The sequence below is a fragment of the Sparus aurata genome, chromosome 9 (genome assembly GCF_900880675.1).
Source record: "Sparus aurata chromosome 9, fSpaAur1.1, whole genome shotgun sequence".
In the NCBI taxonomy this organism is placed as follows: Eukaryota; Metazoa; Chordata; class Actinopteri; order Spariformes; family Sparidae; genus Sparus; species Sparus aurata.
In genome coordinates, this window is record NC_044195.1 from 5,212,692 (window position 1) to 5,233,344 (window position 20,653).

At 41.8% G+C, this 20,653-nt stretch overlaps 3 protein-coding genes across 4 annotated transcripts; 1 reads left to right on the top strand and 2 right to left on the bottom strand.

The window, feature by feature from the left end:
* Window positions 1-37: 37 nt before the first annotated feature.
* Window positions 38-6,930, bottom strand: rab5b (RAB5B, member RAS oncogene family). Its single transcript, XM_030427652.1, has 6 exons — window positions 6,796-6,930; window positions 5,622-5,919; window positions 4,967-5,118; window positions 3,863-3,985; window positions 3,276-3,369; window positions 38-2,185 (listed from the first exon to the last, which is right to left on the bottom strand). The coding sequence occupies exons 2-6, from the start codon at window positions 5,785-5,787 to the stop codon at window positions 2,070-2,072; spliced, it is 651 nt and encodes a 216-aa protein (XP_030283512.1). The 5' UTR covers window positions 5,788-5,919; window positions 6,796-6,930; the 3' UTR covers window positions 38-2,069.
* A 339-nt stretch (window positions 6,931-7,269) lies between these two features.
* Window positions 7,270-15,012, top strand: lcmt2 (leucine carboxyl methyltransferase 2). Its single transcript, XM_030427643.1, has 14 exons — window positions 7,270-7,499; window positions 8,088-8,212; window positions 9,926-10,007; window positions 10,138-10,318; window positions 10,451-10,607; window positions 10,892-11,081; window positions 11,269-11,376; window positions 11,510-11,597; window positions 11,741-11,968; window positions 12,271-12,516; window positions 12,637-12,734; window positions 13,970-14,157; window positions 14,243-14,378; window positions 14,565-15,012. The coding sequence occupies exons 1-14, from the start codon at window positions 7,452-7,454 to the stop codon at window positions 14,727-14,729; spliced, it is 2,040 nt and encodes a 679-aa protein (XP_030283503.1). The 5' UTR covers window positions 7,270-7,451; the 3' UTR covers window positions 14,730-15,012.
* A 12-nt stretch (window positions 15,013-15,024) lies between these two features.
* Window positions 15,025-17,214, bottom strand: crygs2 (crystallin, gamma S2). Of its 2 annotated transcripts, XM_030427654.1 has the most exons (3): window positions 16,776-17,214; window positions 16,188-16,430; window positions 15,025-15,405 (listed from the first exon to the last, which is right to left on the bottom strand). In XM_030427654.1, exons 1-3 carry the CDS (start codon window positions 16,782-16,784, stop codon window positions 15,133-15,135), a joined length of 525 nt encoding a protein of 174 aa, XP_030283514.1. In that variant the 5' UTR covers window positions 16,785-17,214; the 3' UTR covers window positions 15,025-15,132. The 2 variants fall into 2 exon arrangements, with proteins under 2 accessions (XP_030283514.1, XP_030283513.1); XM_030427653.1 differs by having other exon boundaries at window positions 16,188-17,214.
* Between the last annotated feature and the right edge of the window lie 3,439 nt (window positions 17,215-20,653).

Genomic DNA, 20,653 nt, shown 5'->3' on the forward strand with positions numbered 1-20,653 from the left:
TAGTTCAGATCTTCTTAGTTTGGCCTTTAATTAGTTCACCATATTTCCTTTTTTTTTTTTTTAAATCAAAATGCCTAAATATGCAACCTGAAAATACAGCAAAGATTTTCCTGGACACACATTTGTCAAAATCAAACAGATTTATAACATTGATTAGAGTCCTTTCAATGATCCATTCTGGGTTCACAAGTGTGCTCTGCTTAAGTCAACATACTTTCATTTAAATTAAGACAATATATAACATACAGTGTATTCAACATGAGCTCTTTACATCCATACAAAGAGCCAATACAATATAGCCTAACGACAGGGTGCCATGTTATTGGTTTATTGTACAAGCAGATGTCAGGGAAATGGTTCTCTTGCGCTTAACCTAAGAAGCACACAGTTATAGAAAGCTCCAAACATGATTCACAGAAAAAAGAAAACTGGGATTAGGCACTTCTGTTTTTTTGTGTGTTTTCATTAATTCCTTGCTCATTTTCTTCAGCCAAGCCTTGGACAGCCACCAAGCACACAAGTCAGTTTCGAGCATCATATTGAGTAAATGAATCAGTAAAACCATTTAAGACCACAATGATTTCATGTCCACCAACAACTTAGCCTAAGGACAAGGGACAGGAGGAATACATTAAACATGAGATGGTAGATTTTCTCCTACAGGGCATGGCACAGGTTTATTACATATCAGCCCCTGATATATCATATACCATTATTTATCATTTATCAGATGCCAATCTTTGTTATCTGGGCAGAGATGTCAATGGACTACCACATTTCCTGCTATTCCAATTAGACCCATCACTCACTCTGATAATTCAAAGGTGAGATTAAGCTACTTATTACAAACAGGGAATTAGGAAGTCTTGTAATTGATGTAATACTAGTCTTTGGGTTTGAGGGATGGGTTCTCTGCTACAGGGATGTCATTAGTTATAGTTAACAGTTCCCTGCTTATACATGGTACTAAGTATACTCCATATCAGGTGTGTATTGTTGCTGTAAAGAGCTACAGCCTGTGATGCTTCCCTTATAAACACTCAACCACTGAAACCAAAAACACTTGAGGAACACTGCACTTCAGCTTCTCATCAAACAAGCAAGTCTGTATCTGAAAAACAATGAAAAATCATCATATTTGTGAATACAATCAATCTTTTAAATCTTGTATCAGAACTTTGTAGAAGAATGCTTCCCTCACATAATTGGTGAAGTTTCTATCTGGTCAAAGGGAGAGCAGTCATGTGGGTGAAAGCATCACTACAAACAGACAACAGAAGAAAACAGACAATAAATACGTACAGATTGACTTGTGTTTCGGAGACACTGTGCCATGTGTTGTATTGGATGTGACTGGACCGCGCCACTGACACCAGGGAAGGCCAGGCAGGACAGAGGGGGATTTCAAATTATGGGGTCAATCCATTGGTACATATACGTGGCAGTATTCACAGCAGGATTTGATTGAATCAGGAATAGGGGGAAGCAAAGCAAGCAGGCGCAGGCTCTGACAAAGGAGAAAAAGAAAGCAGCACCAACCTACCCATTTGGCTTTTATAACTGAATGTCTTGACCCCTTTTTCTCCTTTCCTTTCTCGCTGCTTGCCAGCGTGTGCTGCTCATTTTGTGCATTTTTACACAAACAGGATTGTGACTGTAACAATGCAAGGTAGAATAAAAATAAAATAAAAATCACAATTAGTGCTAAATACTACAACAGGCTTGCCACTGCCTTCCACATTCTTTATTTCCCTCTGCTCAATCTCACTTCTCTATACCTCCCCTCATAGTTTCCAAATGCAGGAACTCAGTGACTCAAGAGACACAGATGTGGAATATTGTGTCTTTCTCCATCTCCTTTTGCTCTTCCTTTCCTCTGATTCTCTCCCTTGAATTTCTGTCTCTGATTTTCTGTCTGCTTGGACAGGAGGATGAATGGAGGGTAAGGGGGTGAGTGGATACTGGGTTTCCCCACACCAGGCCCACCCCTGTAAGTTGGTTGAAGGAGACAGGATGGTTGAGAGCTGTGGTGGTGTGGATGGTGGAATACTGGTGAGAGTTGTAGAGGTCTAGTTTCCACCACAGCAGGCTCTGGTAGAGTGGGCATCAGGGTCCTGAAGGTTGACTCCCCGATGTCGAGCTGCATGTGTCGGGTTTTGGGTGTCTGTTTTTGGCATCTTTTTTGCTACATTAAGAGGACAAAGTGAAATGTTTTGACATATCATTCATTAATAATTAATCACAATTAACAATAGACTCCACTTTCTAGCTAGAAAGAAATCCTTTTTTTTTTTTTTTTTAAATCAGGAGATCTGAATCTGCACTGAAATCCACACTTTGGATGACCAATCTTTGGATACATGCACCTAACATTTATCATCAAAGTAAGTACTTTATTTGGGAGGAATTTCAGAAAATGTATTTAAAAATAATCACATTTCACAATGTCAACTCACCGCAAGACTCAACTTCCCACCAACAACTCCCTGTTTTGAGTCTTTTGACCACTGAGGCCTTTCAGGAATCCTTAACTGTTTTTAAATTTCTACCAAAAAAGAGCCACAGACCAGTTGTTTTGCTACCTAAATGTTTTTTGTTTTTCAGCAGATTTTATGTAATCCTGCTGATAAATGACCCAATCAACAAACAAACAGACAGACACGGGTCAAAAGATGCCCTCCTTGGTGGAGGTAACAAGTATTGAAATCCCTAACTACCGTAACAATGTCTTACTCTTTTACATCTCTCACTTTATTTTCATATCCACCTCATCACTATACCCACTGCTAATTCTAGAAAACGTGTGTACACCTGATCTGAAGTATGCATGAGGTATGCACATTCTTGGCACATATTTGTCCTTGATAAATACTAGGTAATGTCTGTATCTGCATGGTTTTTGTGTGTACACATTGTTTATACATCCAGCTCATGGACCTTTGAACAAAACTAAGAAAGATTATGGCTGCAGATTTTTTTTTTTTTTGGCGGCTGAAATAAAATGCGGTGAGCGCTACACCAATCAGAAACACTCAGCTCTGCAAGCCCAACCACGTTCCTGTACTTTTGGAAAGTGCTACCCCCAAATCACAGATCATTCAGGGGGTAAAATAATGCCCCTAGATGACCCTGCAGTGGAAACAAGTTCCTGTAAAGGGTCTTAGATGCTTGAGAAAAATTCTGTAGTGGAAACACTTCTTAACAGCCAAACAACATGACGTGTCTTCTGATATGAAACCAATTTTAAGTTCTAATGCAAAAGAAAGGACACTCACCAATGGCCAGGAAAAGCTCATTGACGTTCATGGCTGTTTTGGCAGACGTCTCCATAAAGAGTAACCCAGTGTCTTCAGCATATGTCTGAGCTTCCTTTACCATACAGGACACAAACAAATACAGATATAACATCAGTAGTCATTTGAAAAACACACAAAAAAAGCCTAAACCTGAAACTAAAGATCTAAAATGTTTCTCATCTGCAAATAGCAGCAACTCAGTAGAGCACAGGCTTGACATCACTCCACAAATCTGTGAGCATTAAAGTGCAGCCTCTGCAACAACTGTTCACGCTGTGTATTCAAGATGTTCTGACAAAATTGCTCTTGAATGCAACAATGTCAGGTAGCAGCTGACTGATAAGGGTTTTTCCACCAGTATTTAAATGCAGTCAGATTGGTTTAGTAAACATGTGTATCACAAAATGTTTGACAGATCCTTGTGCCCTATTCCAAGCATGAGCATGAAAAAAGCCACCCAGTATTCATTAATTGATAACACATATTTAACCTGTCATCAGCAGTGATTACCATCCTTCAGAAAGGTAAGGTTTAGTTGAGAATAGAGTCACAAACAGTGGTGTTACCTCATACTCTACTAGTCTCCTCTCTGCCAGGTCAGCCTTGTTCCCAGCCAGGGCAATAACAATGTTAGGACTGGCCTGCCTCTGTAGCTCCTTCACCCAAGCTTTGGCTCTCTCAAAGGTTTCCTGCCAGACACAGCACCGAGGTCAGATAAACCAGCAACACACAGACCACAACCACAGGAATTTATTCATCACTTAGGAGACAAACCTAACCAACAAACCAACTGAAGCTGATGTAAGCATAGAGCTAGACAATATTCTGCTACAATTATATTTAATATTCGGTTGTGGCTCAGGATGTTTTTTGTGTAATAGTGTAAAGTAGGTTCTGTTTTACAGTTAAGTAAACTGATTTCTAGGGATGCATGAAATGGTTTTCTTCAGCCGATACCAATAACCGATAATTACCTGCTCTAGCAGATACTGAAAAAATAATCATAAATTCAGGTTTTTGTATTTTAAAAAGAAGTTCATTGTGGATTGCAAACAATTAGAAATGTTGAATACCATCGCCAGATTGGTTTGATGCTTCAGGCAGCTGCTCAAAATCTAGTAAAAGTGATTCAAAAAATGTCTAAATATTATCTGGAATAAATTATATAAATGAATGCGGAGACAAAAGCAACAGTATGGTGGTTCATTAAAAATGTTCAGTATGACAATAAAATAATAAAACATCGATTATAGTGCACACGGTGCACTACAACACAGCATATGATACAACTCTACAACTATTTTCTATTTCTGCCCTCTACCTTTAAAAAGTAACAAAAAAAATAGGTTTGATCTAACTTCGTGAACTGCAACAGGCCTTGACAGTATAGCTTCAGGACCCCCCCCCCCCCCCACACACACACACACACACACACACGCACATGAAGGGGGAAAGGAGAGAGAGCGTGAGAAGAAGAAACAGAGAGGAGTACGCAGCCCATGCTATCACAGTCAAACAAATAATGATGTTGTAATTTGGCTGATATATTTCATGCATCTCTGCTAATTTCTTCACTTATTAGAAGAAAAGAGAAATAAACCATGAATGTCAGACCCATAATGATACCTACATTAACAAATGAGTACTTAATGACTCGGTTTATACTGTACCGGCTTGGTGATGTCAAAAACAACGATGGCAGCCTGAGCACCACGGTAGTACATGGGAGCCAAGCTATGGTATCGCTCTTGCCCTGCAGTGTCCCAGATCTCAAACTTCACTGTGGTATCATCTAGACACACCGACTGAGCCAGGAATGCAGCTGGACATGAAGAGGAAAAATTACTTTGTTAAAAAGTACCATCATGCACCTTTTTGCTACCCCTTCATCAGGGTTCAAATTATGAGGAAGCTGGGCTTCTGTAAAGACAGGTCTGTGCTCCCATGAAAACTAGTTAAGCCATACTTCTGTGCAGGTTGCTAATACATTACGTTCTACATCCAACTACTTTATTATTTTAATCCCAAATAATGCATTTTTTTGAGTTAATGAGCAAGTTCTAAAGTTAATGATACAAATAGGATTTGATAAATAATCATCAATAATGTGGATATTATGACTAAGTGGGTAAAGGCATACAAGAAGAACAGTCTGGTAAGTTGTGAAAATTACACTTTACTGTAATGCAGCCTTTAAAACCAAGAAAAAGACAACACTATTGTCACATCACTATATGACTTAAGATGATATTAAGTCTCATATCATGATAACAAATATACTATCAACATATTGCCCTGCACTAACACACATTTCCCAGTCCTCACCTCCTATGGTTGTCTCCTGGAACTCGTCAAACTGTCCCTTGACAAAGCGCAGCACCAGGCTGGACTTGCCCACAGCCATGTCGCCCAGCAGCACCAACTTGAACTGGCAGATCTTGGTCTGTGGTAGTGTGCCGTTGGAGCGGCCTCCACTCCCTCTGGAGCTCATACCGGCCCGTGTAGGAGACGGCAGGGGGGCTGGGCGTCCTCCCTGGAGCAGAGCAACTTGCACTGCCTTCCAAACAGAATGTAGTCAAGTCTCACTGTTGGTGTCTTTACCTCCCTTAACTCCTTGTTTTGTCTGAAGGAAGAAGTGAGAGGTTTGTTTGGTTTTTTTTTTTGGTGCAAGATTACATCATGGCTTGCCTCAAGGCAACGAAAGCCCTTTTTTTAGGGCCATCCATTAAACCTAAAGATTATATGTTTTATGAAGAGGGATGGAGATCTGACATGAATTCAAGGAATAAGAAGACAAGTTTCCATTGCACCTGCATTACTTTACACTTACCAGCCCTTCTGCTGTCACAACTTACCCTGCCTCACACACACAAACACACTTTTCTTTCTTTCTCAAGGCAAAAGCAACCCCGTCCTGTACACTCATAGACTCTGAAGAGTAAGGGTTTTATGAGGAAGGGCGGATATTTCCTTGGCATGAAACCAAAGAATAGCGAGCTTGCCTTGCTTTACATTTCCCAGCCCTGCATGTCTATTCTATTTACTGAACCAGAGCCATGTCTGAAAATATTGCCCGTCGTCAGCTGTGTCCCAGTATCCTGCAGTGAAACTTGAGCTAACAGGGATGCTGCGCCTCAAATTGCTGTCTCCCACCTCATAGACAACAATAGTCAACATCCACCACTGCAGCAAATGATTCATTTGAACATTAATAAAACGTCAACGGCATATAGAGAAGAGTGTGGATGGAGAGAAGCTGGCATGCCTACACTCTGTCACTATCGGCGTTAGGGTTACTCCCACAATAAATGCTATCAGGTCAGCAGCCCTTATCTTGCGTTATGTGCTAATGTTAACGGGACACCGCTCCGACCACTCAGGTCGGACGAGACAAAACTGAATCAAAGCTTCATATTTCGACGCCTAATTAAACATACCAGTACTACAGGTCCATGTGAACAAGACATGAATACTGGGAGGGACATGTAAATAATATTACCGTATATCTGTCGTTTCAGCAGCGCAGGTATCGCAGGCTTAACTGTTGACAATTTGGCTATCAGCTGGTTAAAGAAAATGTTAACACTTCCTGTAAATTGGCGCAGGCGCACTAAGTGCCGCATTGTCAAACCGCATTCCCCAACGGTCCATTAAGTGACTGTTCACACATTTGAGCATTCTTCGGCTCCACTTCATTTTGCTCATGTTCACAAAAGTGTACCCTTGTTGTAGCCGAAGACTAAATATAATGTAATGGAATTTGTATTTACAATAACGAGTATGTATGGTGAATAATAGTTTTATCATAATAATATGCATATTAACAACGCGAATTGAATATTTTTGGCTCATGAACATTACCCCCTGATGTAGAAAGTAACCTGAAAGAGCATTTTAGAGAAACAGCATTGACCAGGAGCTTTGTTATCCCAGACTGTATACTGTAAATGTTTATTATTGTAGCCTCCAGGCCGCAAGGAGGCGCAAGAACGCAGATATGAGGGTACCCGGAAGTTTTTATGACGTCAAAGATGACTTATTTTCATCGCTGAACTAACTACCGGCAATTCTGAAAATCTGTTAACACGTATTTATTACACTGTCCAATGTGTTTTGGAGTGTATCTGCGGAGTGCTGTGGCAGCCTACTGACATTATGCCAACCACCAACAGAAATAAGCAGAAGCAGGGGAGCGACACCGCAGTAAGTCCTCATTTACTACAACTCATCAGCAAGACCCGGTGTATCAAGTATGTTAAAGTCAGTGATGGAAGTTGTACTTGAGTACTTGAGTTTAAATGTGAGCAATGTACTTTTTTTGAACAATTATTTAACAGCCCAAATGACTGTAAAAATGAATATTTTACATGTAAAACATTTCGACCTCATGACAGTTTATACAGTTTATAAAAGCTACTACTACAATAGCTCAATGCTATGTGCACATTAACACATCAGTAGTACAGTAATATAATGTATGATCGTGTAATGATCGGGCATGTTTCTGCTCTGACTGACTCTACATATGATAGTTTGATAAATACATGTTTCCAAAAATGACTTTTCAATGGAGGACAATTATTTTTACAGTAATCATCTTTTGCTTGTGTAAAGGAGTATTTCTTCCAACGCTTGCAACAAGTACATCAAAATGATTTATCTGCTTTTATGATGGCTCGGTTGTATGTGAGTATGTATGTATGTATGGATGGATGGATGGATAGATTGATTTTGCATGTTTGTTTGTTTGTTTTCATTGCTTTCCTCTTGCTCAATCGTGTGTTTCTCCAGGTACAGGGAACTAACGACTGCAGTGTGGTGAGCAAAGTGTCTGCTGCAGCACAGGGCTACTTCCAGGATGTCTTCCTACAACACTTTGTGTGCAAAGTGGCCAGGAGAGCTCCACTCATCAACAGGTCAGGTCAGCAGGGATCTTGGGACTAAAATATCTTGATACCGATTCTGAAACGATACCACGGCGGAAAACTAAATATCATCAAAAGTAATGGCATACATTTTAGATGACAGAATGTGGCACTGAAAATAATTTATTTCTTTTTATTATATATATATATTTTTAAAAGCTGCTGAGCTTTATAGCTTCTCTATCTGTATCCAAGGAGACAAGTGTCTTCTTGTTTTGTTCATTTGTATTGTTTGCTCTCAGAGATCATTAAATAACCTGATTTTTCATTAAAAGCTCAGTGTCAGCAGTAGAAAAAAATTAACAGCACATTAACTACAATTTTATTCAGCATAAAAATAATGAACATAAATGACATTAACTGCAAGTCTGGCAATTCATAAAATAAGACAATACTTTATTTGTCCCACAAAGGGAAAATTTGCAATTTGCATTTCATGTTGATAAAGTTCAAACCCTGGATTATTAGCCTGCAAACTACATTAGTGCACTAAAGTACAACACAAATGACCCAGACCTGGTGGAGGTCTGTGCTAATCAGACCAACTTCTAATAATATAAATGACAATAAATATTATAAATTATTGACAAAAATGTACATGCTATGATTATATTACTAGTACTGATTGACTTAAAATAGATAATTTAAGTGGTGTTGTTGATCAGCATACTTGTGAACACCAGCGCATGTTCTGGTAAAGTTCATGTTACCAGTGTGAACGTTGTGTTTGCATACACAGATGTGTGGAACCACATCGGACTGTTGAACAGTTAGCTTTACCCCTGACTGCCTCCTGCAACTCTGATAGTTGAAAAAGTTCGCTTGACTTCCATCCAGGGGATATTTAACGTTATCTATCGCTAACCTGCAGCTTTTTGAACTCTTTGAACAAGTCTGCATGTCTGTCAGCTGAAAGTGGCACGAGTGCTCCTGCCGACCGTCCTAGGCTTGTTGAAAAAGCAGACGCAGCGAGAGAAATATGGAAATATTTCGCTCACGTTGCCGACAGTAAGGGCAAGCCCACGGACACCACAAAGCCTGTCTGTAAACAATGCTATCCATAATGAACAAGAGAGCCAACACGTCTGTGTCGCTCTGTGACTGTTTGTCACTGTGAAACCACGCCCACTGTGGCTGCAGGCAGTGAGGAAGCAGAGAGAAGCTGCACACAGACACGCTGCCCCGATGTCGCACCAAGTTCATAAAGTACCGATACTAATAAAACGTGAAAAAGTATTGTTATTAACGGCTGGGTACCGCGGTACCTTTCTAGTGTCGGTTTACCGTGCAACACTAGTCACAATCAATACTCGGACATTTTCTGGTCTGTTTGTTGTATCTTTGCTGATAATCATAAGCTCATTTGGGCTGGGCACATTATTTGTGGGTGACACAAAGATAAAATCCATCATACATGAAGAAGAGTTGGTCTTGTTTGAAAAATGTGGTATAATATGTTCTGCAAGGTAATAAAAACAGTGTTAACTAAAAATAAGAACAGACTTTTTTATTATGGATTCACCCACAATATTTTTCTCATTTGCTTGATTAATTGTTTCTTCAATAAAAAACTGAAAACAGTGAAGCATGTCTATCATTGTTTCAGTTGCTGGTTCAATAGCGCACTATTATTTCCATATGGAACAGTGTATATAGTGTATAATCATAGTAATAATAATAATATGTTGTATTTGTATGTTTTAGGGGCTACTATGTACGCTGTAGGGCTGTGGACCATTGCGTGCGGAGATTTCTTCACATTACTGAAAACTGCCCCAAGAGACAGGTAAGTTAACAGCATACTGCCCAACACTATTTTGTATAGACAGTTTAGATTCTAAAGGTCTGTGTATTTTATATACAATCGTTTGTCTTTATTTCTCCCCCTGTCTCTGTCATCTCTCCTCTTTTTGTAGATTTTGTCATTGGGCGCAGGGTTCGACTCTCTGTATTTTCGCCAACAGGCAGATAAAGCACTTAACAGAGCTGTTGTGTTTGAAGTAGATTTTCCTGACGTCGCGCGGCGCAAGGCTGCTCTGATCAATTCGAACAATACACTGAGGGGGATGTTGGACGCATGTGTACCTTCTCTTACAGGTTTGTACTTTCCTTCACACGCTACGTGCTTGTGTGCACTGAGGTTCAAAGAGATTTTCTTTTCAGCAAGATAGAAAAATGCACATGTCATAACTGGATATCATAAGTATATGCCTACCTGTGTGTCTTTAGGACCTGTATATGTATCTAGCAGACAGTACCGTCTACTGGGGTTGGATGTTAGAGAGCAGTCCCAGGTAGAAGAGGCTCTGGGTGGGGCTGGGCTCGACTGGGCTGCCCCTACACTAATTCTGTCTGAAGTGGTGCTAACCTACATGGAAACACGATGGTAAGGTTTGTTTAATCTATTTAGGGGACCATATCACCCCTTTTGTGCATTCACTTTATATAAGCTAGGACTTTAAATCCATGTTCTTTATTTTGATTTTAGGTAAGGTACAATAATAACAAAGCAACTTACAAAGTAATCAGGAATATGATGTTAGCTAAAATCGTACAGCTCTAATGTGAATGTTTGTAGTGGATACAGCACTTAGATTTACCATGACCCGGATAACTGAGAACCCTCAACCCTCATCAACACGTGGTGGTTGTATGTTGCATGTCTTCCAGGTCTGATGCTGTCATTAGCTGGGTGGCAAAGGTCTTGCCGCAGTCACTATTTGTTGTGTATGAGCAGATAAACCCACATGATCCCTTTGGTCTGATCATGCAAGATCATTTCCTGAAACTCAACTCAACTCTACATGCCCTCCGACAGTACCCAGACACTGCTGCACAGAGACACAGGTTCCTGGACAAGGCCAGTATACACACAACATATACTGCAGTCTAATGTACACACTTTTAATAAAGTGGAACATTTCCCCAATGATTCAGGACACTCAGAGACGTATAATAAAATATGATTGTTCTGTTTTGTTGTGTATGGTACACAGAAATGTTTAGTTAGATATATTGTCTCAAAAAATATGTGTGATTGTGTTCAGGGCTGGGAGCAGTGTGTGTGTCTGGATATGAATGTCTTCTACCTCGGGCTGGTCCCTGAGGAAGAGAGGGGCAGAGTGGATAGTCTGGAGCCTTTTGATGAGTATGAGGTAGGTTAGCTATTGAAACGTGTCTCCATCTTCTTATTTTGTGGGGTTGTGGTTGTCTCTCTGTTGTACACTTTATAAATACTTCTTCACACAATAATATTGAACAGAATTATTAATACCTGTGTGCCCTCAGGAGTGGCACCAGAAATGTTCCCACTACTTCATTCTCACTGCATCTCGAGGCTCTTTGATGGCACAGGCTTTACTCCCGCATGCTCCAGGTAGCTATCACTTTATTTCCCTCTCACAGAAAACCACTGTCTACTTACAAAATCTACAATATCTTTGACATGCATGTCTGTATGTTTTTCAGTGGCGATGGTTGCAACATTTATGTGATTGTGCGTATGTTTGTTTGCCTCAGTATCTCCATTGCCATCCATTTGCCCATCATGGAGCCTCATAGCCCTGAGTGTACAGATCATACCAGTTCGTATGGAAGGACTGGGGATGGCCACCTCCTTGCTCAGCCCTGGGCAGGTCCTGCTAACAGGAGGCTCTAGCAGAGGAGGCAGAGGGGCAGTGCCTAGGATCCTCCTAAGGAATCAGGAAGGCTGGAGATCTGTTAATGTGGAACCATCAGTAGATTTGGGTGAGAAAGCTTTCTGCCTCTTGTCAGTAGTACATTTGGATCTTACATTTTCTGATTAATCCATTCAAAGTTAATTTCAGGTTCAATTTTATATTCATTCAGGAAGCTGAGTGCCAGTAAATGTCTTACCCTTATCCAAATATAGCAGACTGGTAGCACTGACAAAGGCATCTGTGTCAAATCATTTGTTCAGAGGAGTCCGCTGGTATAACCATCATTTATATTCTTTTTCATTGTTATCAGGATTGTGCAAGTGAGACCAGTTTAGCTTTCAGTGTGAACAGCTAGTTGCCTTCTTCCAGGTGTTCGACTCTACCACACAGTTACCTCTCTGCCTGGAGGAGGTCTTGTGGTGTACGGCGGTCGCTCCTCTCCACTCAACCCAATCAGAGGCCTTTTCAAAATAACCCTGGACTCCGGTGGTCCATCTGGTCCTCGTGACTCAGAAGACCAAGACACAGTGAAACTTTGTGTAGAGGAGATCGTCTGTATAGGCAATCCACCACCGACAAGATGGAGGCACACTGCTACTGTTGTCAGTCACAAAGGTGAGATTAAACAGGAAGTTGTAGGTCATTTATTTCTTTCTCTCTCTCTCTGTCTAGCTCTCATTTTCTAGAAAACTGTATTATTTATTATATAATGAAGCCTTCTCATTTTTCCTGCAGGCAAAAACTTTCTATTTGTGTTTGGTGGAAAGAACCAAGCAGAGGCAGTTCTGGGTGAAGGCTACTTCCTGTGTATGGACCAGCAGCACTGGACTGAGGTTTGCTTCATGCCTATCTATGTGTTATCGTTAAAGATAGGTGTTAAATTGCACACACACTTGTAGTATTTATATATTGTTGTCTGTCTTTACACTGGACCTCATGCAAGAACCATTCATAGCAACAGGTTCCTCCTTAAAGAATAAGTTCACCCAAAATGAATATTCAGTCATTATCTCCTCCCTCCATGCTGATGGATAGTTGAGTGAAGTCTGATGATCCATGAAACATTTCTGGAGCTTCACAGCAAGACAGTGTTGCGGCATTCTCCTAAACAACTGAAGTAGATGGGGAAATGTAGAAAACAACCCAAAGTAAGATATACTGTGTGGTTCTCTGCAATGTGTTCTATGATGTTCTACTGACTTCATACAACTGCAGCCCACTGTGCTGTGTGCGGTTAATTCATCCCTACATATTAGTGGTTAGTGTAATTTGAAAGGCATACTACGGCTGCTTTGAACGGAGTCATGTGGAGGCGTCGCTGTTTGTTAAAACTACCCCAAAAAGTATAATTTACCCCATAACATGAGGGTGATTAGATAATGACTACGTTTTCATTTTTGGGTGAGCTTGTCCTTTAGGTGACACGTACGAGTGATTTTAGACAAATTGAGTAAATGTGGCAACAGTTTTCTCACACTTGTCATATGACTCATGTCTAATAAAATCTGCCTCCCATTATCCGTCTGATATCTTAATGACTGTCACCGTTCCCCCTTGACCCCCTCTCTCATCAGTCATGGATGCCTCCTTTGTATCAGACATTCAGACAAGCAAGGCATCCATCTATGTCAGACAGTTCTCTCTTTCTATATCTGTGACTGTCACACTGCAGCGCTGCTCTGAAGACATGTGGTTGGACGCTGTACTATTAATATTTTGTAAAAACTAATGTTTCAGATCCTCTGTTACAGCCACTGAAACGGGTTGACTTGTTATCATTTCTTTCTGCTGATTTCTTACAGCAGGACTTAAAACTCCACTTTGTGAAAGTCTATTTTTTCATCTTTGCTAGCATTGCTATCAGTTACATTAAAATGGTATTTTTAAGGGCCTAATGAGGAAATGTCACCAGCGCACACCTCAAATAAACAGGCAGTATTTTGCAGGCAGAGAGTAAGTCAGCATAAAAAGTGGTTTACAACAAATCTGTCCAGTTAAGACAGTTTGAGGATCTGATTTGTGTGAGCTAACTTGACAGAAGAAAGTGTTTGTGTGGTATTACTTACAGATGCCAGTAGAGGGTGCAACTCCGGAGGCCCGTCATTCCCACTCAGCATGTTCATATCAGGGAGGTGTGGTGGTGTTTGGAGGACTAGACAGAAGAGAAGTGCCACTTGGGGACACAGTGGTGTTAAAGCCAAATGAAAGAGGCTTCTCCTGGGAAAGAATAGAGTTGCAGCCATCTCCGGTTCCCAGGTTTGTTTGCCACAGACAAAGCTCCCACATCATTCAGTTAATCGGAACAAAACAGTAAGACCTGAAATGATTTTCTTTGCTTTAGGTACTCTCATTCTGCCCATGTGATTGGTGACAAGCTGGTTGTGGTTGGTGGAGTTTGGCTGCATTCAAGTGGTGTACCAGGTGGTGCCATTATCAACCTTACCACACACAGCAGTGTGGAGTTCAGTCTGGACACGGTAATTTTAATTGAAATATAATGCCACATACTGTGCCAATCATTGATACAGCCCGGGTTTCTTGCCTGAAAGGCAGCATCAAGTGCTTTGTACAAATTCATTTGTTAGAATTCACATTCACTGTTCATGTAGATCTATAAGAAAAGATACTGAATAATGAATCCCTGTGTGTCCTGCCATCTCCAGACTCCTGTGCCCTGGCCTCTGATGCTCCACTCATTCTGCTCTGAACTTATGGACCCAGAGGAACCAGAGTTGCTCCTAATAGGTGGAGGAGGAAACTGTTTCTCCTTTGGCACTCACTTGAACCCTCAGCCTATCACTTTGAACCTCAGACCTGTGCTGGAATGAAGTAGCCTAAAGTGAAAGAAACTGTTAAGAGGCTCAAATCAAAGACTCCACCTGAGGAGTTTCTGTGATCCAAACTCTAACCATCAGACATTCCAGTCAGGATCAAATGGTTAAACTTGGATTATCTGGGACAGTTTTAATAGAGTTCACATCAGGCCTGTTGAAAGCTCCAGACAAGTGTCATGTTTTTTTTTTACCCCTGAGGTGGCGATGTTTACTGTAAGTATGGAGGGGCACAACAGGTTCAAACAACATTAAACAACTCGTGTATGGAAAACCCAAAGACATGTTGTCAGTTTGCTTACTGGACAGGCTTTTATTTGTGAGACCTCAGTTCAAAATCACAAAATAGTCAAATCGACATGGCAGGTCTTTTTGTTTAACATTTTGGATGGAGGTTAAATCATTCAGTGAAGCGCCTGAAGGACTGGACCGTGGGACTGACGGCACCCCAGTCACCAGGCTTGCGGTATTCACCCTTCTCCAGGAAGTACTGGCGCCCACGGTAGTTAGGATGCTCATAGAAAACCCACCAGCCGTCGAACACTTTGCAGGAGTTGACCTCTTTCCAGCGGAACTTCTCCAGAAGTGAGGGACAGTCCTCTGTGGCCTCGAAGACCTGACCCCCGAAGTCTGCCTTCTCATACAGCTGCATCTTGTACAGTGTCCCACTGGCCTGAATGGTGACAGGGGGGAGTGAGGGAGAAGGTGGGGGTATGGAAGTAGATGCCAGGGGGTTAAAATGGAATATGGGCGTAAAGGGGTAGCAGGTGGAGAGTGGTGAATGTAGGGTGGAGGTGGTGGTTAGTGTAGGGGGTTGGTAAACGGTAAGGAGGGGATGTGGGGTCAGAGAAAAGGGGAAGGGGGGATATATAGGGAAATGAGATTTGTATCTTACAAAAGAAAAACGTGTTAGTAATACTGCACCACTAGCCTTTGATTCTGCCTCATCAATTAGATAACTGACTTAAATCAAACACCATCCCTCATTGTTTGCATTCTGTTCTTTATTTAAAACTGTACACACAGCTTGTACCAACTACATTGATTTTTATATGAGTGGCTACCCTGAATCTGCCTACAGGCTGTGGGTCGGTTGGACCAAAGCCTAGTCATACAAATGGACTGACCCAGATATTGGTCTACATTGACAAAGCCCTGCAGTCAGTGTTAACATTAACACCATAGCATGGCCTCTTCAATATGTCCATCAGTTGGTTCTGCTCTCCTCTGCACTCACTAAGGCTTTCAGTTAAACTTACTTCTGGCTGACTCATGAAACTCGAGTTTACAACCCACCAAGTCGGGCTTCTCTGCTTCTCAGCTGAGGAAATATCCTACTAGAAGTCATATTTGAAAATGTTCGTAGTTAATCAAGAGCTCTGCAGCACATTCATGAAAAGAAAATTAGATCTCAGAATCCGCATCAGACAAGATCACAGGTGATGGCTGACTTACAAAGTGGATCATCTTGCAGGAGCTGATGCGGTCATTGAGGCCCATCCAGCGCTGGTACTCTGGGTACTCTCCCCTGGTCAGGACATACTGGTAGCCCATGTAGTTGGGCCTCTCGTACACCACCCAGGCTCCACTCTCCACCCGGATGGAGTTGCAGCGGCTCAGGTAGGTGTGGAAATCAGAGCAGTCGCTATCGCACTCATAGCGACGGCCCTGGAAGTTCTTGTCCTCGTAGAAGACAATCTGTGGGACGACATGTGTTCTTAGCTCCCACTCACATTTCTCACCATCTGCAATAGATGAGCTCATGGGTGAGCCTTAGAAAAGTCACATTTTCCTGAGCAAAGATCCACTATTACACAAATTTTTTTGTCATGCTCTCAATGTGCAGCTTTATGTTTCAGCTGCCTAAACCCATCAACACCTAGAGCACTTTGAAACTCGCTTCACCTGCAAACCAAATTCAAATAAGTTCAAATCCCAATGATCACACAGAGAGACCTTTACCCACACATTCATACTTCGCCTACGTTGTCACAGTGTTACCTGACTCTACGTCCACGCCAGTCACACTTTGTCTTAACTCACCCTGCCCATCTTGGATATAAGGTGTGGGATAGCCTCGGTGATGTTAAGTGATGGTTCCCTGAGGTCTCGATGTTTCACTGGCCCCTCACCAGTCCCTTTTATATCCCCGCCTTACCACGTTTATAAACAGCAACAGTGGAGGCAATAGGGGAACAATCGCTTTGTCATGAAAATGAGATCCAAAAATTGAGTCAGTGATTCTAGTGCTATTCAGTTTTTCCAGAAAAGCGAGGAAGGATTACGGCATAATGGCCGGGCATGATAAGCGTCTATTGACCCCACTTCTCTACTGGCTGGGTCCAGTGCCCACCCCCTGCTCCAGCTCTCGCACCATGCTACACATGCCAGCTCCACCAGTTTGCCCCCACCTGGTGAGGACCTGCCAACTCATGACTTATTTCTGCCTTATGGATGAATCCAGATAGAGCAGTGTACTATGGTGGGATAAGTATTTAGACCATTAATTCAACTATAACTATAGTGGCAAACAAATGTCTTGAAATAATTTGCACTGGAAGTATACAGTCACATTAAAGGTGCAGTATGTAAGAATTTTAGTTGAAAACATTCAAAACTAACTAAATATATCAACATAATGTCAAGAAACAACAGTTTTGACATAATGGCATCTATGTGTTGTGCTGCAGTGATACTAAAATTAGCACACTAAGCCCCGCCCTGTTCTGGTCCAAAGGTGCCGCGCTAGCAGTGTAAACACAGACACTCCCTCTTTGCTCCAAGCTCAAAGGCTGGACTGCTAGCTGCACAGCTAACAGAGCTAAGTAGCTAATAACGGTATAACTATAACGGTAGCTACAGTTCACAACAATTAATGGTTATGCTGTCCCCGATTTGTTTTAAGTATGAATTTGACAGAACTCTAAATCTTACATAGAATACCTTTTTAATGGAAATACTCAATTACAAAACAAGTAACTGAAGGAGTTCAGCCCTTGCAAATGTCACTATTACTTTTCATTCAGGTTGGACTGTAGGCTGCACAGGAATCTCTCTCTCTCTGGCCTTGAAATGCTGGATCTGAACTGTCACCTGTTACTGTAAGACCCCCTTAGGGAATGGGGTGGAGAGGAGGTCGTGTGGCTCGGGCACCACATGGTAAAGCCGCTGCCTGCTCATTCATCCTTCTGGATCCACACATATCCTGCATATTTTGTTATTCAAATCAGTATATGTATGCATTTTTCCCTGCTACAAGGGTTTTTTTAGGATATTTTTCTTCACTCAAACCAAGGGTCAGAGGACAGAAGATGTAATACATTGTACAGATTGTAGAACCCACTAAGGCGAGGAAGGATTACGGCACTTTTATGCCTGTTTTATCTGAAATCATGTCCCAGATGAAATCAACTACGTGCAGTCTTGATATTATTCCAACAAAATTTCTAAAAGATGTCATTGATACAGTTGGGCCCATTATTTTATTGATTATTAACAGCTCATTGGAAAATGGCATTTTTCCTTCTAGTTTTAAACATGCTGCGGTCCAACCTCTTTTAAAGAAACCAAACCTTGATCCGTCTGTTCTTAACAATTTTAGACCAATTTCCAGACTCCAGTTTTTATCCAAAGTTTTAGAAAAGGTTTCATCCCAGCTTTTAGCATTTATGTGTCATGATAACATCTTTGAGAAGTTTCAATTGGGTTTTAGAGCATTACATAGTACAGAAACTGCCCTCCTTAAGGTAACAAATGGCCTGCTTTTAACAGTCGACAGAGGGGAAAGTGCAATTTTAATACTTTTAGACCTCAGTGCCGCGTTTGACACTGTAGATCATGACATTTGTACTGTTCTCCTTCGATGTTGCTATCAAATTTAACAGCAAGTTAAACCTTTCCACACTATACCTCCAAGGAACAGTCGTGTGTTATGATTGGCAGGATTTTAATGAAGAAAAGGTGAAACTGAAACAAATAAAGGATATAAACATAAAATCAGTTCCTTTACAGACCCTTAAACATGATAGAAATAATAACTTATTCTAACAACTGTACATATCACGTTACGTAAAATACTATATAATAACGTTACCACAAATTAAATTACTTCAGTATTCATATAACAAAATAAAACTCACTGCCAATGCCACGCGAAGAGAAGTGAGACTGGATGTAGTGGGATTGCTCTCTTCTTGCTATGCTACACAGAAAAAACTGGCAAACTCAGGTCCAATCTATACGTAACATCTGTTCCTTCTCCATTACCAAAATAAAAGTCTACATTTCAAAATAAAACAATATACCTATCTGGTGTTACACCACACTCCCCGCCTGGCGTCCCTTGGACGCTATCCTTCTCCACATCTACACAGCATCTGACTCCAAAAGTAAGACTAACTCTGAAGAAGGTCTAAGGTAGGTCTTCGGAGGGTGATGAGACGTCACCTTCACTTCCATCTTCCTCACCAAACCATCCTTGCTGGGGTATGTCTTCAGTATCCTACCCATAGGCCACTCATTTCTTCTTGCTTGTTTATCCTTCAACAACACCACGTCACCTTCTTCAAGGTTTCGCCGTGTCGAATGCCACTTGCGTCTGCACTGAACAGTACTCAAGTATTCTCTGCGCCACCGGGCCCAAAATATGTTGGCAAGAGCCTGTACTCTTTTCCACTGATACTTCAGCAGGTCAGCGGCTGTTGAATCCTCGGGAGGGATTGGAGTCACACCAACCTTCTGTGTAAGAAGCATAGACGGTGTAAGGATCAAAGGGGCCTCGGGATCTGAGGACACTGGAATCAGCGGTCTGAAGTGGATTATGGCTGTGACCTCAGCCATCAACATACTCAGAATCTCATGAGTGAGCGTTATCCTTCCAGCTTGTAGCAACATGGAGTCCAGGATATGCCTCGCAGTCCCCACCATACGCTCCCAATTGCCTCCCATGTTAAGACGCATGAGGAGGGTTAAAAACCCAAGTACATCCCTGGGTGAGAAGGTAGTTTCCCACAGTGGCATCACCTTCTGCTGCAAACCTCAGATCCTTGGACGCACCAATGAAATTGGTGCCACGGTCTGACCGTAGCTGTTTAGCTGGTCCCCTGACAGCAAAGAATCTGCGCAGTGCATTAACACAACTTGAAGCACTCAGAGCTTCAATGAGCTCAATGTGGACAGCCCTTGTGGACATGCACGTGAATAGTATTGCCCACCTCTTACTGTTGGCACTGCCACCTCTGGTCCGGCGGGTACAGACTTCCCAAGGCCCAAACACATCTAACCCTACATAAGTAAAGGGTGGTTCTTGTTGTAGACGTTCTGAGGGTAGGTCGGACATCTGTTGTTGCTCCACTCTTCCTCGTAGTTTTCTGCATGTGACACACTTGTAGATAAATCCAGTGATAGCTCTCTTCGCACCCACTATCCACAACCCACTTGCACGGATCGCACCCTCCGTGATGTGTCTTCCTTGGTGCTTAATCCGCTCATGGTGATGGCGAATAAGTAGGGTGGCAACATGATGCTTCCCAGGGATGAGAATAGGGTGAATCTCATCCGTTCCCAGATTTGAGTGCTTGATTCGTCCACCTACCCGAAGAAGGCCTTCACTATCAATAAAGGGTTTAAGCATTTTCAAATGGCTGTCACCTGGCAAATCCTGTCCCTTTTGGATGCAGTCAATCTCATCTACATACGCCTCTTCCTGTACTTTCTTGATGACGGTGAGCTCGGCCCCCTTAAGATCGGTACAAGTAAGACCTCTTTTGCAAGAATGCCAACCATGACATTTCAGGTCCTGTAGTGTCTTGTGGAAAGCTTGGGCAATATGACGCAACAAGGCTATAGCCTTAGTCAACACATGCCAAGAAGAGAAACGTTCGAAGCGCTTGGTGCCGAGTCGCTTCTTTGAGAATCTAGTG

Coding starts and splice junctions, on each gene's coding strand:
- rab5b (XM_030427652.1), bottom strand. CDS start 5,787: ATGAGCTCCAGAGGGAGTGGAGGCCGCTCCAACGGCACACTACCACAG. Junction 5,119..5,621: donor CCAGGAGACAACCATAGGAG/GTGAGGACTGGG, acceptor CTTCATGTCCAG/CTGCATTCCTGGCTCAGTCG. Junction 2,186..3,275: donor TGAGCTTTTCCTGGCCATTG/GTGAGTGTCCTT, acceptor CTCTTAATGTAG/CAAAAAAGATGCCAAAAACA.
- crygs2 (XM_030427653.1), bottom strand. CDS start 16,496: ATGAGCTCATCTATTGCAGATGGTGAGAAATGTGAGTGGGAGCTAAGA. Junction 15,406..16,187: donor CCTGCAAGATGATCCACTTT/GTAAGTCAGCCA, acceptor GTCACCATTCAG/GCCAGTGGGACACTGTACAA.
- lcmt2 (XM_030427643.1), top strand. CDS start 7,452: ATGCCAACCACCAACAGAAATAAGCAGAAGCAGGGGAGCGACACCGCA. Junction 11,082..11,268: donor GACACAGGTTCCTGGACAAG/GCCAGTATACAC, acceptor GATTGTGTTCAG/GGCTGGGAGCAGTGTGTGTG. Junction 12,517..12,636: donor TACTGTTGTCAGTCACAAAG/GTGAGATTAAAC, acceptor TTTTTCCTGCAG/GCAAAAACTTTCTATTTGTG.